The sequence below is a fragment of the Arachis stenosperma genome, chromosome 6 (genome assembly GCF_014773155.1).
Source record: "Arachis stenosperma cultivar V10309 chromosome 6, arast.V10309.gnm1.PFL2, whole genome shotgun sequence".
NCBI lineage: Eukaryota > Viridiplantae > Streptophyta > Magnoliopsida > Fabales > Fabaceae > Arachis > Arachis stenosperma.
The window spans coordinates 21750310-21766799 of record NC_080382.1 but is presented as its reverse complement, the minus strand read 5'-3'; the positions used below and the strand labels follow the sequence as shown (position 1 = coordinate 21766799).

Here is a 16490-nt window from a genome sequence, read left to right as displayed (position 1 = left end):
CAAATCATTTTTTTCGGTTTTTTCAGTTTTCGGTTATCGGTTTTTTTGGTTCGGTTAATCGGTTTTGTTCGGATTGGATCGGTTTTGAACACCCCTACAAAAAACAATGAAACATGACCCCTCACATCGTCATTCACCCAGTCATAAGACCAATCTATCTCCCCTTTCGTCTCTTTCTCATAACCCATTCGAAAACAGAAGTGAAGAAGAAGAAGAACAGATAACGAACCAAGAATCTAAACTAAGAGGACAAGAGGAAAGGAGTAACACCTACCTCTTTTACTCATTATTTCGTTCCAACTGCTTGAGAGAGAATAATACATCAAACATGCAAACCTTCAGGATTCCAAAGTGTTTTAATTAACACACTTAATCCCAAAATTTCGTTTCCACTTTCCATCACATCAATTACATAAAAAAAGCAAAAGGCATTGGAAACACGCACGCTCTGCAATACGCATTTAATTTTTCTCTCTCCTAATTATACCACTACTTAGCATTAACAACTGTTTAGGGGCTACAAGGCAAAACCACCCGCCGAACTATTCAGCAGCCGACTTATGCATCATTTAAAGCTCAACCTGCTTCATTAAACACATTTCCAAGCTAAGCTTGGGGGCTATGATCCGGCCATTACGAATATCAAGTCATAACTCGGCATTATGAGTCATAACTCGGCAGAACGTAGCATAGCTCGGCGTTACGTAATTAATCGGCAATCAACGTCATTAATCGGCAAGTTACGTTATAACCAGACCCAACGGATTATATCCTGAAAATGTCCAATATAATGTCAGGACCCATCAAAGCCTAATCATTGCTCTTCAAATCCGAAGACCAACAGAAAAGTAACCGACCTTACTTCACTTATAAAGGTATGATATTCTATCTTATAGGATACACTGAATTTTTAATACTGACTTAAGTTTCGGAGTGCTTTTGCAGGTATACTCTCCCCTTATTCCTTGCTCACACTCTGCGTAATTAGACATCCCCTCGGAGTAAAACTTGAACTTCAATGAAATTCAAAGATCGATACTGAAGATAACAATTCGGCGTCGACTCTCAGGGCCGAGCTCTCCCGTCAAGTATCCATACAAGAACAATAATATTTTGAGGAAAGACTATAATATTATGTTTTAATCGAACTTTGATTGGTTGCTTGCTTGCTATCTTCTATGTAAAAGGAGATGGAACCTTGGTAGTTGGTAGTAATGGGATCTTGGCTTAATTTCATCCAGCTCTGCATCAGATGGGTAAAAGATCCTTTTAATACTGAATTGCAAATTATATATTTTAAATAAAAGATCTAAATACATGCTAGCTTAGCCAAGGTTCTGAAAACCGAACCGGTTATCGAACCGTTTTAGTTACTGGTTTACTGGTTTATAGGTTCAATCGGTTTGACCGTGGTTGAACCGAAAAAACCGTTTTATAATAAAATAATAAATAAAATATAAATAAACACACTAAAACATAATTATAGTTTAATATAAATTTTAAAATATCATCCAAATTAAAAGTACTACATAAACCAAAATGTTATAATCTCATTTAAATACATACTCAAAAATCAAATAACAAAAACAACCAACCAAACATAAAATGACAACATCTAAGTTTATCATCAATAATCAAAATCTGCTATAACTTGCTGCAGTTTTGCTCACATTAATCCCTCACTTATGTAAACCCTTGTGGCTTGCGAGACTTGTTTGTGGATATGCCTAACAGAACAACCAGAGGAGATGAGAGGCCTTGTTATGAATGCCAATAATGAAATGAATTGAGTAGGTTTAACATTATAGGTTTAACATGGCAAGAGTAGGTTTATCATGGCAAATTTTCATCTTCCACTCAATGAACAATTTATTAAATCAACAACAGCAAAACACAATATAAAAGTCAAAAGGTCAAGAACAACAGTAAAACAATAATTTATCAAATTAACAAGTTAATAAGATCAATCAAAACTGAAAATTAAAATAGCAAGAACAATATTCAATTATTTATTCAATCACTATATCACTATATCAGTTCACACTTCACCGTTCACAAAAAAACTATATCACTATATCACCATTTCAATTCACGGTTGAATTACTTGAATCAGAGTTCGCATAGCTTCACTACATACATGTTCTCACTACAATTACTCTTGTTAAAAGTTAAAACTCCTTCTTTGTCATAGATTTTATTAGGGCTGTTTAGTTCGATTAAGCATGTACTGTAAGTTTCTCTAGGTCTATGTAACAAGCATGTAGGTTATATGATATTATTTCTCTAAGTATATGTAACAAGCATGTAGGTTATATAAGGGGATAAGTATCCCCGTTTATTATTTCTTTTTCAAATCTGTCGATTGTTATTCCATGTCTGATTATAAATTTCAATTTCAGTTTCAATTCTATGTCTTTATATTTATGTAACTGTTCTATTGAAATCCAATTTGGTTGATCGAGTTCTCATCAGATTAGGGGAAAGATTAATTGAATTTTAGTAACTGTGATATTAAAGAGAAGCAATTTGACCACATATCAGATATCACTATAAAAGAGACAATGGTTGCAGAAGGGGACAGAGACAGACAAAGACACCGAGAGAAGCAAGTATGTATACCTCAAAATTCAACAAAGTAACAAGACCTCTTCTGCAATTAAGCTCATTGTAATCACTGAGCTAAACTTTCTCAAAACATAACAATTATCAAAATTTATCACAATCTATACTCATATCTAACAAATAGCTCAAAACTCCAGGCCATCAACACATACCAACACAGGCAACAAAGATCAAACAAATCATCAAATTGCTGTGTGTAATAGTAACAATGCATGTTGCAATTGCTCAGATACATTCTTTTAACTTTGACAAAAACTTCATTCAACTCAAGAGAGGGATAATAAATCTTGAATCTTCCTCAGCAAATCCAAATCAGCCATAACAGTAATACTAAATTGTACCTTCTGATTTGGCAACTAATAAAAAACAGAACAAAAAGTTCAAAGTAAAAAAAATAAAATTAACAACCCAACCAAAGAATCAAGAACAACCCAACCAAAGAACAAATCAGAATCAACAATAGGGAGGACGACGGAAGAATAAAAATAAATCAGAATCAAGCCAACAATCAGAATAAAAAAGTTCAGAATAAAAACAGATCAGAATCAAAATCAAACAGAGGCTCCATTACAGATTCAAATGCAAGGAAGGATGACGGCGCTGGAAACGGAGAGCTGGCGACGGTGGAACAAAGCTTCGCGACGGAGGCAGGAGGCGAACCCGGCGACTATGCTTCCACTGCTGAGAGTCTGAAACGTTAGCTGAGTGAGGGACTGAGTGAGCTTCGAAGCTCCAACCAGTGACGGCGTCAGAGTAGTCCGGCGGCTGAACGAAAGGGAGGGACTGAGCTCGCCAACGTTGAGAGGAACGGCTAGCTCGAGGGTGATGGGAAGGACGAGGGAGGGTCTGCTGCTGCGCCGTTGGAGAGAGTGTTGGAGTGAGTTAGGGTTGGTAACGGGTAAGGTTGGGGTTACTGAATGCTAAACGGCGCGTTTTGAGCGTTTTTGGGCAAAGTGAAAAAAACCGGCCGGATCCCGGTTCGGTTCGACTGACCGGTTACCGGCCGGTTTAGCGGTTCAACAACGGTTTTCATTTTTTCCGGTTTTAGCATATAACCGAATCGTATTTCTCATCGGTTCGCGGTTCAACCGGTTCGACCGGCCGGTTCGAACCGGTTTTTAGAACATTGAGCTTAGCGGAAAAAGATCCTCTCCAGTTTTTTTAACAATTGATAGAATCCAGTGTGATCTATCACCTTTGATTCTATGAGTGAGACCAGAAATAAATAAGAGAGAGAACGCAATGAATGGTTAGATTGAACACTGGATACCATCCAGTTTTTTTCTCACTGGAGAGGATCCACTCCCGAGCTTAGCACTAGCTGCCTCTTTTATTTGTTTATTTATTTTTGACGGGATTCTATTCTTCTTAGCTACTTCAATGACGTTGCTTATTTAACGATTAAAGCTATATCAAATAAATAAATAAACAGGGTTAGTCATAATTTTAATTTTGCCATCAACCTTAAGTTTGGTCACTCTTCACGACAAGCAAACCTTCGGGTTAGGACGCGCTCAATGATATTTAATTTTCCCAAACGAAAATATCTAATGATACAGAGAACCTATATAACTGAGTATAGTATAGTGTGCTGATCAAATTTTCCCCATCTTATAAAAGCATACATATATAATAAAAATAGTGCAAAGCAAAATGAATATATTCATGGTACAAAACCAATATTATTATGACTTGTTGATGGAATTAATACTGAAACAAGCTAAGGAAGAGTAAAAATAGCAGAAGCTAAGGAATCATATTAGTTATTAGAGGTGGCAGCAGCGATGTCAATGACAAAACGGTAGCGGACATCATTGTTAGCAAGACGTTGAAGAGCTTCGTTGATTCTGTCTGGAGTGATTAATTCAATGTCACATGTGATGTTGTGCTTCCCACAAACGTCCAACATTTCCTGGGTTTCTTTTATTCCTCCTATGATCCCACCTTTGATTGATCTCTTCCCTGTATATATATTAATTGAATTTAATTGAATGTGATTATTATTAGCAAGGAAATGGCAATTAGAAAGATTGATTGATGTTACCAAATATCAATGGGAATGCGGGCAATTGGAATGGCTTGTCGGGTGCACCCACAATAAACAAAGTGCCATTAACTTTGAGCAATTCCAAAATGGGCAAAAGAGAGTGCTCAGCTGAAACAGTGTCCAAAATGAAATCAAGGGTTCTCTTGGCACCCCGCATTTGCTTGGGGTTGGAGCTGACTATGAAATGGTCGGCACCCAAACGCTCCTTAGCCTCCGCCTCTTTGGAAGGAGAAGTGCTTATGACAGTGACATGGTGTCCAAAGGCCTTGGCAAACTTGACAGCCACGTGTCCAAGACCACCCAAGCCCACAATGCCAATGCTTTTCCCTCGCGATTCAACCAAACCGTGGTCTTTCAAGGGACTGAACACCGTCACTCCAGCACACAGCAGTGGTGCCGTTGCGTCCATTGGCAGATTCTCCGGCACATGTACCACGTATCTTAACACAAAGAATTAATTCATCTTCTCTTTCTTAATAATAACCAGCAAAAAAAAAAAAAATTGAAAGAAATCGTGGAACATGCGGAGTAATATATACCTGTAATCAGCGACCAGCATTTTTGAGTAGCCACCATAAGTGATGCTACCATCCCAGAAAACTCCATTGTAAGTGAACTCAAGTTTCTCGCAGTAGTTCTCCTGATCGGTCTTGCAATACTCACATTCCAAGCATGTTGCTGCCAAACACCCCACTCCTACTCTGTCTCCTTCTTTGAATCCCTTCACTTCTCTCCCCACCTTGCTTACCACCCCAACTATCTCGTGCCCCGGAACAACCGGGTACCTAGTGATTCCCCATTCATTTTTAACGTAGTGAATGTCCGTGTGGCAAATCCCGCAGTACAAGATTTCTATGCTCACGTCATTAACACCGTTCTCTCTGCACAACAACAAACTAAGCTACAAATCCAAATACATTCAAAGTATGTATTAAATATGTATATACCTTCTTTTGAAAGTGTAGGGGGTTATGTTGCCAGAAGAATCATGAGCAGCCCATCCAGAAACTGTTTGTGTGATTGGGTGTGGTCTCAGCCATGATCTAAGAATGAATTCTTGATCTACTTGTTTCTACTGATGATGTGGTAGTTGGCCACACTACTCCCACATTTATTTATAGACCAAAACTGTACCACTAGGTCTCATATCTTTCTTCCGAGAAATGCCTTCGATAGTTTTGTTTCTCAATTAAGTACCACTCATCTTCAATTTAATACTAATAATAAAAAGGGAACCACTCGAAAATGTCTAAAGATGTTTTTTAATAATTAAAATTTAACATATATAATCAATTAAATTGTGTTATTTTTGTCAAAATTAGGTTAGACAAATTGATTTGATCGAAAAATGGTGAATTAAATCTTGAACTGGTCTAAATTAATATTATTTTTTTTATAGAAAATGACTACAATACTCTATTATAAAAAAATGACTAAAATACTTCTATTATATATATTAATTTTGAGAATCTTAAATTTTAGTCTTTTATTTTTTTATTGTTAAAATTTAGAACTTTTAAAATTAATATATATATATATATATAATAAGAGTATTTTAATTATTCTCTATAATAAGAGTATTGTAGTAATTTTTTATAAAAAAATAATATTAATTTAGACCAGTTCAAAATTTGATTCACCATTTTTTCAGTTAAATCAATTTATCTAGTCTAATTTTGACAAAAATAATATGATTTAATCGATTATATATATTAAATTTTAATTATTAAAAAATATCTTAAAAAAAGACGTTTCAAGCGTCTTTATCTAAATAGTTAAAAAATACTATTCCTCTTTTATTTCTAGTATTCTATAGTTAAATCTTTAATTTTTTCCTAATAAATATAATAATAGATAAAAAGGAATTTAACTAATATATACTTTAAAAACACTTGATAAAATTACTAATTAAAAAAAAATACAAAAGGTAATCCCCATCACCAACCAACTTTGATGAGGATGTCTCCATTAAACTTGGTAGATAGCATAATACATTAATACTAATTGTTTTAGTCATATTGGCTATGTAAAGTTGAATGGTCTATTGAACTAATAGTTGACCGGAAACTGCCCAGAAATTTTTGAACGGTGACTACTGACTAGTATGGCGAGGAAACGTGCAGTCATACATGATAATGAGTTTACTTCTATAATTAAGTCTTCGACACTTCTGCCGCTATTAATTGCACACATACATATGCTATTTGCTCTAAATCCTAAATTAACTAAAAAATACCAGTAATATATATCAAATAAAAGTTAAAACACACGATACGATTTTCTCAAAAAGAATACCCATCTAGTAGAGGTTTTAGTTCTTGACGATGTGAATATATAATTTTGTTTTCTTTTGTGCTTTTTTGGAACGAGCCACTTTTAGAAAAGAAACATGTTAGACAAATTTTCGGTAGTTAATGCGTGTTGCTGATTTTCATGGACCGCATGTGGAGCTGTATTACTCGATAACCTTACGGTTGGTGGCGAGATACTGATTCCTATTACCTCAATGTTATATAAACAATTGTAAACAAATAATTTTATTAGACAACTATATATTACTTTATACATATATTTCAAGAGAACTTTATATATTTCATTTGAAAAAATAAATATTAATTTCAGATTATTATCAAATGTTAATTACAAATAAAACTCTTAAAATAAACATATACAATGTCATTAGATTTGTAATTTGTTTGATGAAATTGTATATATAACACTTTGTTCAGATTATTAAGTCATAAACATGAAACATATATCATATACTACCTTCTCTTTACGTTTCTTATTCACTTTAACTAAATATACAATTATTAAAAAAAAACTTGAAATATAATTAAGAATCATTTTAAAATACTATATATATTTAAGTGAAAAAAGAAAGTATTAATTTTCTGTAGTTCATATCTTCCATACCTATGATAAGGACATTTTGAAGGATCAAGCATATCATAATGCCAAATGAAATGCTCAATCGAAGACAATTATAAATACAAGAAATTTCCTTGAAGTGGCCAATAACTTTTCGGTTGTTAAACTTGGTCCCAGCTGCTGGGTCAAAGTTACGACAGAAATTAAGGGGTTAGATTAGTTTTGGTTTACATTATTTTTAGCCTTTTTTGTTTTATTCTAATTATATTTATTTAAGTGTAAAATTTGATGATGTATTTTTTGGCTATTTTTTTAGTAACAGAGAATGAGTATTTGTTATGTTCAATTATAGATTAGTAGTGTGTTTTTTATTAAGAATTTTTTAAATTTAAAATTGCAAATCAGAATCGAGTGTTCGATTTATGACAAAGTGAATTTAAATTCAGGGAGAAATAAAACTAAGCCTTCGCTTTGTGCATGATAAAATTTTTTTATTTTAAAAAGGAAACAAATTGGTAGGTAAATTTTGTAAAAGAATAAAATAAAATTTAAAAACCCAAATCTAATAATAGGTCTTGTGAAAAAATTTAAAAAAAAATTCAGAAAATCCAAATTTAAATGTAGGCTTTATGAAAAAAAAAATTAAAAAATTTAGAAAACTCAGATTTAAGGATCTAATTAGTGATTCCTTAAATCTGACCCTTCAATTTGTTTGTCGTTATCTTCTATATCCAGAAATAACACACCCAATTCTAATATAAGTGAAAAATAATATTTCATCCTAATATGAAAATTAAACAGCAGTATTTTTTATTATTATATATTATTTACATATATTTTTTTCAGTTTTTATTTTATTTTTTTTAAATTTCATTTTCAATTGGATACGGATGATCCAAATCGATCTAACTCGGATTTAACTTATATGGATTCACTTACAAAAACTCTTAAATTTAAATCAATCCAAATCCAATAAAATTTAATCAATTTAATTTTCATTATTTTCCAAATTCAAACCAACCCACCCCGTGAATGTCCTACCTGCGTCAACCACTAAATGAGGCCCTTTAATTCCTGCTTCCTGTTGTGTTGTTCTTTATTTTCATGACTGGACTCCAGCTCGCTAAATTTAATTTGGTACATCCATTATTGCACCATCTATTGGGGCCAGTAGTTGTTGTAAATCTAACTTTTATTTATTTATTTATTCTCCTCTTCTAATTTCAAGACGTGTGAAAATAGTTCTTCAGTTCCCACCATATTTATTCTAGTGTTGTAGAAGAAAAAAAGTGGCTGTAAATGATAATTAAAAAAACAAGAATTTAACTAATTTGAATTAATGGAGCGAAACTTATTTATTTGCTTAAGTAAGTATTAGAGATTAACTTTTTAAATAAAAAGTAAAATACTATTCTAATTTTTAATATATTTAAATTAAATCTTAATTTTGTCTCTAATTTTTAATATATTTGGGTTGCGTTTTCTTTTTAATTTTTATTTTTTAGTATTTTAGTTAAGATGGGCTTTCATTTGAGGCAATCTTGTTTTAGGCATTTCAACATGCCGTTGACGTCAAGACCAAAAGAAAAAAAATGCTGTTGACGACTTTACGTTATGAGGATTAGATGAGGCAGGTCAAAAATACGGGCTTCAACACTGCATCAAGGAGCCCAACCATATTCTCCTACATTACTTGGCGCCTTCTTTAGTTCTTTCAATGAAATTCTATTCTATTTCATAAATCACAATCCAATTAATTTTTTGGCACTCAAACTCAGTGAAACAACTACTAAAAATCCCTTGACTGTATAGTGTAGTGGCAGATCCATAAACAATCTACAGAGGAGCCCAAATTCAATGAACTGTATTGCAATTTAATCATTTGTCAATGCCTAGCATTGGGACTGTATCGACCAAAAAAAAAAAAAAATTATTTGTCAAATAATATAAAATAAAATTTATCTATTTTATATTTTTATGTTAAAATTTAAAATACCATTTTTATATGAATTTGTAATATTATAAAAATCTTACTATATAATAATTAATCTTAATGAATAAAAAATAATTTATATTTTTGTATATTTGTTAATTTAAAAATAAAAAATTATATTTACTGTTTAAAGTATGATATATTAAAAATATTAATTTATTTATGTATTAATATATTCTTTATTTATTAAAGTTTTTTTATAGTGTTTTTAATTTTTATTCAATGAAATTTAAAGATTTATAAGAAGTGACATATTTAGTGTGTATAAAATTATTGAGTTTATTTTATACATATCTCAAAATATGCATACCTTTTTGAGAAGAGGAATTATAATTTGTCTTGCTTTTTATTTAAAGGAGAAAAGATGAATTTAAAACTAAAGAGAATATGAACGAATCAAAATTAAAATTTCAAGATATTCAATCCATCTAAATTTCGGATTATATTTCAACTTGCTGTACCTCATTTTTATCCGTGAGTTTATCTTTTTCTTTTTGGTTCTCCTTTCCAAAAGATAATTATGCGTTTATCTTTTATCTCATTGTTATTTGTAAGTTTATATTTGTTTTATGGTTTATCTTCTTATTTTTCTTAACTAATAATTTGTTTAATCTTGTCCATATTCCTAAAATCACCTGTGATCTTTCACAATTAAGAGCATTGATATGCACTTTTCAGCTAATAAATTGTCTGATAATAATAATAATTAATTTCTCGAACCTCATTATATTAAGCAGTTAAATCTATAAATGTTAAAATATTATGTATTGATGATATAAAATATTTTATATAATTATTTAATTAATTTTATAATTTTAAATAATTATTTATATAGTCAATATAAAAAATAATTATTTTTATGATATAATATCATGTAATTGTATGTATGTATAAAATTATTATATACAAAAATACATCAAAATTAAATTAATTTTTTAAATCTCAAATTACGTGAGAAAGGAGAAAAACGAAAACAATAAGTGGGTTTTTTTTTTGGTGATTAAACAATAATAAGTAGGTTTGATTAGCTTATTAAGCATGACTAAAACTGGGGGATGATAAATTAAACAGAGGGTACGGGGAGACATAAATAGGTTTTTGATAACACCAACACTTTGTTTGTTGTGTGTTGCTTGTGGTGGTGTTGTTGAGCCGCAAAGCAAAGCAAAACAAAACAAAGGGAGGGGCAGAGAGAGAAAGAGAGAGATCGCAGGTTTTTTGTGCTGTGACTTGAGAAGACTGAAGAGAGATTGCAGTGTTTTTATTTTCATATTCTACCTTCTATCATAACCCCCAAAGTTCCTCGCCTAGACACAAACCTTGATTATTTTATTTTTATAAAATTTTTTTCCTTTTTTCCTTAGGTTTACTTTTTTCTGATTTATCATTTATTTGATCCTCTTGTTGGGTTCTTCTATTATACTGATCACAATCACAATCTCCGCACTTTCTTAGTTTCACTTTGTAAAAGAATAAAATAAAAAGAATACAGAAATTTGAGGAGAACTAGAAACCCTAATTGGCAATGGTTAACACAACGGAATCTTCCTCTAACCACCACTCCCCGCCGATGACGGCGGTCCCCCCTGAATCCGACAGCCCTAAGTTCCCGCGAAAAAATCTCCCTTCTCCATGGGCTCAGGTTGTCCGCGGCGCCGAACCCGAATCCACCGCCGGGACTCCCCAATCGCCGCCGCTGCCGTCGTCTGCCTCCTCCTCCTCCTCCTCGCTTGCTGCCAGCGTTGCGTCAGTCCCGGAGCAGCTGCCTTCTTCAGATTCCTCCTCCCCAAAGGCTGTAGCTGCCTCGCCGCTGGTGGACAACAGGAGTGTTGTGACAGCTCCTCCCGATAGCTCCGATGGCGGTGAGGGCAATGCGGGTAGGTCCAAGAAACCCGCGTGGAATAAACCTTCAAACGGGGTCGTATCTGAGGCCGGTCTTGTGATGGGAGGGTCATGGCCTGCTTTGTCTGAATCCACCAAAGGGACTCCCAAATTGGCCGCCGAATCATCCTCCAAGACTGCCTTAGATGCATCGCTCTCCACATCTCAGGTTTGATTCCAATCCATGCCCTGATTCTATTGAATGTTGTTCATTGAAACCAAGAAGATTCCCTTTGATCTTTTCATGTTTCGCCGTCTTAGATGCCAGCTTAGATTTACTTACTATGTGTGCGAAACAGCTGATAATCAAATCACACTGATATAAGAGAAGCAAACACAAAGCAGTTATGGTGAATCCTACATGTGACTACATAGTTTGGGTACAATTGAAAAGGGGATAAATTTTAGTGTATGGATGATGTGGTCATAGGGTTTGTCATGTAAAGACAATTAAGATTGTTTCTTGTTTTATTAAGTGTTATGCCATTCTCAAGAAAGTATAAGTATATTTCTCATAAACAAGGGGTTTATATTATTTACACGCTAAGAATGGTAGCTACTAAGTATTATATGCTTGTGTGACCTTGCTATTGTTCTGTAGGGTCCTGTAACTTCGAACGCTCCCCAAAGACAAGCTACTAGCCATGCAAAACCCAACTCTGCAACAACTTATAACATACCTAATAGGCAAAGACCAATGAAGCGTGGAGGTGGCAGCAACGTTGGGTCTGGTCCTTCTTCAAGCGGCTTTCCCAATGTTGCGCCACCTCCACCACCCTTTCCTGTATACCCAGTTCCTGCACCAGCAATTGGTTACAGTAATGTCATGCCGGGAGCTCCAGACCATTCTCCAAGAGATCATTATCGTCGTAATACCTGGGATGCAAGACCACCTGTTGGGAATTTTGTGCCTCCGATGACTGAACATCGGGGTTCATCTGAACATCGGGGTTCATCTCGCCGGGGTAATTTTGGGTCCCATCCTAGGGGAGATGGCTCCTATCATAATAATTATGGTAGTAGGCGTGATCATGATCGTGCCAATTATGGGAATGCTAGAGATGCTCATGTACACCAACCAGGGGGAATATTGAGGCACCCACCACCGAATGCTCCTTCATTTGTTAACCCCGCACATGTTGGATCCTCACCCTATGCTAACCACATGGGCTTCCATGGTCCGGGTGAGTGTTATCTCCCTTTCTAGATGTGTTACTGATAACTGATTTGTTACTGACGCTCCTTTATTTCCACTTCAGACTTATTATATGTTTCACCAGTACAAGTAGATCCCATGAGGGGCATGCCATTCTTTCCTTCCACTCCTCTTCCTCCTTCTCCTCCTCCTCCTCCTACGATGTTCTTCCATGCAGAAACTTCTTCTCCTCTTAACAATATGATTATCAAGCAAATTGAATACTACTTTAGGTGAATTTATTTGGATGTCTATCTGTTATTTTGTTAAGAAGCTTTTGACAGTTTAATACTTTATTTATGCTTTTTTTTAATTTTTTTTTGCAGTGATGCTAATTTAGTAAAAGATGAATATTTAAGGTCCAACATGGATGAACAGGGTTGGGTTCCCATTACGTTGATAGCAAACTTTCCTCGTGTAAGTTGATTGTGGCTTAATAATAAGCAATACTTCATGCATCTTTCTTGTAGGGAATTTGAATATATGCTTACATCTTATAAGTTGGTTTTTGAATGGTAAGTAAGATTTATAGATATTGGTGAGTAAATCTTAGTAACTGAAACGGTTTGTATCTATGTGAATGGAATAATATTCTGTTTTACTATGTTAGTCGGCCTAACATTTTCTGTTGTAAGTTTGTTATATACCTAGGATCTATGCCTTGGTGTCTTTTCACCTAGTAAGTATGTATTTCCTTTTATTTGTATGATTTTGTTGTTCTTGGCTTCTTGCCAAATATATATTGAGTCATAATTGAAGTAGTACCACTCCATCTGGCTGGAGTGGTATTAGCAAATAGGAGTTGTTTATTTGAAATTCAGATGTACTATATTCTCTTGTACTGCATGATTGATGGTCTGAAATCCCATTCGTAAATTTTTAATAGAGTAATGCTATACATTCAAGTCTTTATAAACCAGGTTAAACAAAAAGAGTTGGATGTGTAGCATTATTCTTTTTAATACTCTTTAAATGTTGCTTGTGCAAAACCTCAAATTTTAGATTTCTCATTATCCTTTTGGTTGATCTTTTTGTTGGAATCTTTGTAATGAACATACATGATGTTACTAGTGTTGATGATGGATGGAACCCTTAAGTTTTCTTTACATATATTTGAAATCGTTTTTTTTTTTTTTTGGGAGAGGGAGGGGGAGGGGTTGGAGGAAACTAATTCCATTCCCCATTGGGTGAAAGATTCATCCTATGGGTATAGAGTAATTTTGGTTAGGCGCTAATTGCAACATTGCCATTTTGATTCATAAACAATGAGGGTTAAAAATAGATTTTATTGTAGTGAATGAATATTTTGTTCATTTATACTCTGCTTTAATATTATTCACTAATATTTTGTAATTACCAACAATGATTAACATTAGATATGAAGCTAAACATAGTTTTTCTTTTTTTACAAAGTTTCTTTTATTGATCATATAGAAATGACTATTATTTTGATGTATGCCATCTTGTTATTGATTGTTTGTATTCTTCAAGAAAGCAAATCTCTTACCTTTGTCCTGATTCTCATGGTGCAATAATTGTAAGTTTCAGCTTCAGCGCATAATTTTGCGATGACATATTTTTTTTAAATATCAAACACCTTAGTTGTGGTTTTGTATTGTATGAAATGTTTTTAACAGGTTAAAAATTTAACAAGTAACATCCCATTGATACTGGATTCATTAAGAGGTTCAGCTATTGTCGAAGTGCAAGTAAGTTCCTAATATCTTATGTCAAGCTAAGGAGGTTCAGCTAGTTTTTATTCACCAATGTTGGTATGCAGGGTGACAAGTTAAGGAGGCATAATGAGTGGATGAGATGGCTGCCGGCGACTCATCTTCGGTCAGATTCCAGTTCAATATCTACTGGTGGACCGAATTTCAATAACCTTGCAGCTAATTTTCAAACAATCACTTTGGAAGAAGCAGCTAAAATTGAAGGTACAGTCCAGATGTCTGGTGTTACTCAAATCTCAAATGGTGATGATACTGCTGCTCTTGTCAACAAGAATTAGAACTGTACCTACATAATCTACCCCTCTAAATTTCTTAAATTTCTTAGCCTTGTCAGGCGTCTAGTATCCAGCATTGCAATATCTGATTTTTGGCATTTTCTTCTTCAATGCCCTCTCTCCCTTTTTTTTTTTCTTTGAGGTGATGGGAACAGAGGTTGCATGGAAGTTAATCATTCCTACGGTTGCTGAGTTCGATTTTGATCGTAATTGAGTTTGAGTTGTGGAAACAAATAAAAATTGTTCACAATTGTTACGATCCAAAGTTAAAAGATTATGAAATTGGACAGACAAATTGAGAATTTTGATTGAGGCATATATTTAATGTTATTGATTTATGGTGGCATGTGTGGATATCTCATTGGATGGTTACTATGTAAATTTGTTAAAAGTTATTTATTGAGGTAACTACTCTCATGAAGATGCTAAAAACATCTTTTCGCGATGATCTTTGTTTAAAAAGTGTAACTTATTTGTTTAGCAATACTTTAAATAAAGGTAACACTTTTACTTCAAATAAAAATCAAGTCCTACCACCTATTATCTAATGATCAAAATGAAGTATCTTCATACGATGACAATAATAAAATCTTCATTGAGTAGCTATCAGGCCTTATGTTTGATTTGATCTTTGATGGGTATACATAACAGTGAAGGTAAAACATTGATGGGTTACATAACACTGAAGGTAAAACATTATTTCTTCGTTATTGTCAGCATGTTGGGAATAGTACTTCCAAGAGCTGTTGCAGAAAATTAAGTCTACCAAAAGTTATATTCTATTCTGTATTCTCTAATTAAATTAACACAATCAAACCCGAAACGAAATTCCCAAGTGACGCTTATAAATGTGTTATGGGATGTTCAAAAAGCAGTGGGATCGATCGAGGTATGCTCGTAATGCTTCTTAAATTCCCAAACCCCACGCTAATTGCATGAAACATTTATTATATTATTTTATTTGTTGTATAAAAAACAATGAAGATTATGTGATGAAGTTGTTGTTCACACACTATTGACTACACATCTTGTCTTAATAGTTACTAATAATATACTTATATTATATATCTGTGGGAATTTTTCCATCAGGAAATCTTCCGAGAAATCCCTTCCATGAGGTGGAAAATTGTTCTTGGTTAATGTTGCAAGTTAGTTATTTCCGGCAGCAAGGATCGAGACTGCAAATGCAAAGTAGTAACTAGTAAACAAAAAGTCAAAAACTACTAATCTCGCTAATGTATATCTCTAAGGAGAAGTGATACATCTCCCTTTTTCTTGTCGCATGGTATTGTGGGCTTGTTTGGGTGAGTTTTTAAGAAAAAAATTTTTTAAGTTATATTTTTTTAGAATATCTTACCGAAAAGTAAAAGTAATTTTATGTTTGGATATCTCATGTAAAAAGGTCTTTTTATTTATAATATAAAAGTATTTTTTTATTTATTTATTACATAAAAAACATCTTTTTTTTAAGAAAAAAAGATCTTTAAAAAAAAATGTAAATTACAGTTTCTCAAAAAAGATATTTTTTTTAGTTTACTAATGCTTTTACTTTTACTATTAGAAATTTGCTAAATACATTAAAAAATAAAAAAAAAATTTTATTGAAAAAATATATTTTTTAACAAAATAATGGCGGCCAAACATGCAATTATGAACTTGATTGTCAACTACGAATTTAATGTAGGTTCATATATTATTATAGACTCTCACTCTTATATAGTGCTAGTTCCATGAAAAAATGGTATGGTAATTCATATTTTTTATACTCAACTAACTCATTGGTAAAAGTAGAAAACACTACATCCACCGGGGGTAGAAATGGAAAAGTTCCATCAAGAAGAAATTAATCAAACTTTATTACAATGAAGTAGAT

At 33.2% G+C, this 16490-nt stretch overlaps 2 protein-coding genes across 2 annotated transcripts; one reads left to right on the top strand and one right to left on the bottom strand.

Moving 5' to 3' along the window:
* Positions 1–4282: 4282 nt before the first annotated feature.
* On the bottom strand, positions 4283–5814 carry LOC130935710 (probable cinnamyl alcohol dehydrogenase 6). The gene is given in 5 exon segments (XM_057865584.1): positions 4283–4584; positions 4667–5109; positions 5209–5550; positions 5617–5682; positions 5684–5814. Coding segments are annotated over 5 exon segments (1080 nt in total). The 5' UTR covers positions 5710–5814; the 3' UTR covers positions 4283–4381.
* Positions 5815–10613: 4799 nt separating this feature from the next.
* On the top strand, positions 10614–14955 carry LOC130935615 (la-related protein 1B-like). Its single transcript, XM_057865440.1, has 6 exons — positions 10614–11583; positions 12016–12598; positions 12674–12842; positions 12936–13026; positions 14247–14318; positions 14390–14955. The coding sequence occupies exons 1-6, from the start codon at positions 11059–11061 to the stop codon at positions 14618–14620; spliced, it is 1671 nt and encodes a 556-aa protein (XP_057721423.1). The 5' UTR covers positions 10614–11058; the 3' UTR covers positions 14621–14955.
* Positions 14956–16490: the final 1535 nt, after the last annotated feature.

What these genes read in the sequence shown, in the direction of transcription:
- LOC130935615 (XM_057865440.1), top strand. Translation starts at nt 11,059, where the DNA reads ATGGTTAACACAACGGAATCTTCCTCTAACCACCACTCCCCGCCGATG. An exon ending in CATCGCTCTCCACATCTCAG is followed by an intron (nt 11,584 to 12,015) that starts GTTTGATTCCAA and finishes ATTGTTCTGTAG; the next exon opens with GGTCCTGTAACTTCGAACGC. An exon ending in CAGCTATTGTCGAAGTGCAA is followed by an intron (nt 14,319 to 14,389) that starts GTAAGTTCCTAA and finishes GTTGGTATGCAG; the next exon opens with GGTGACAAGTTAAGGAGGCA.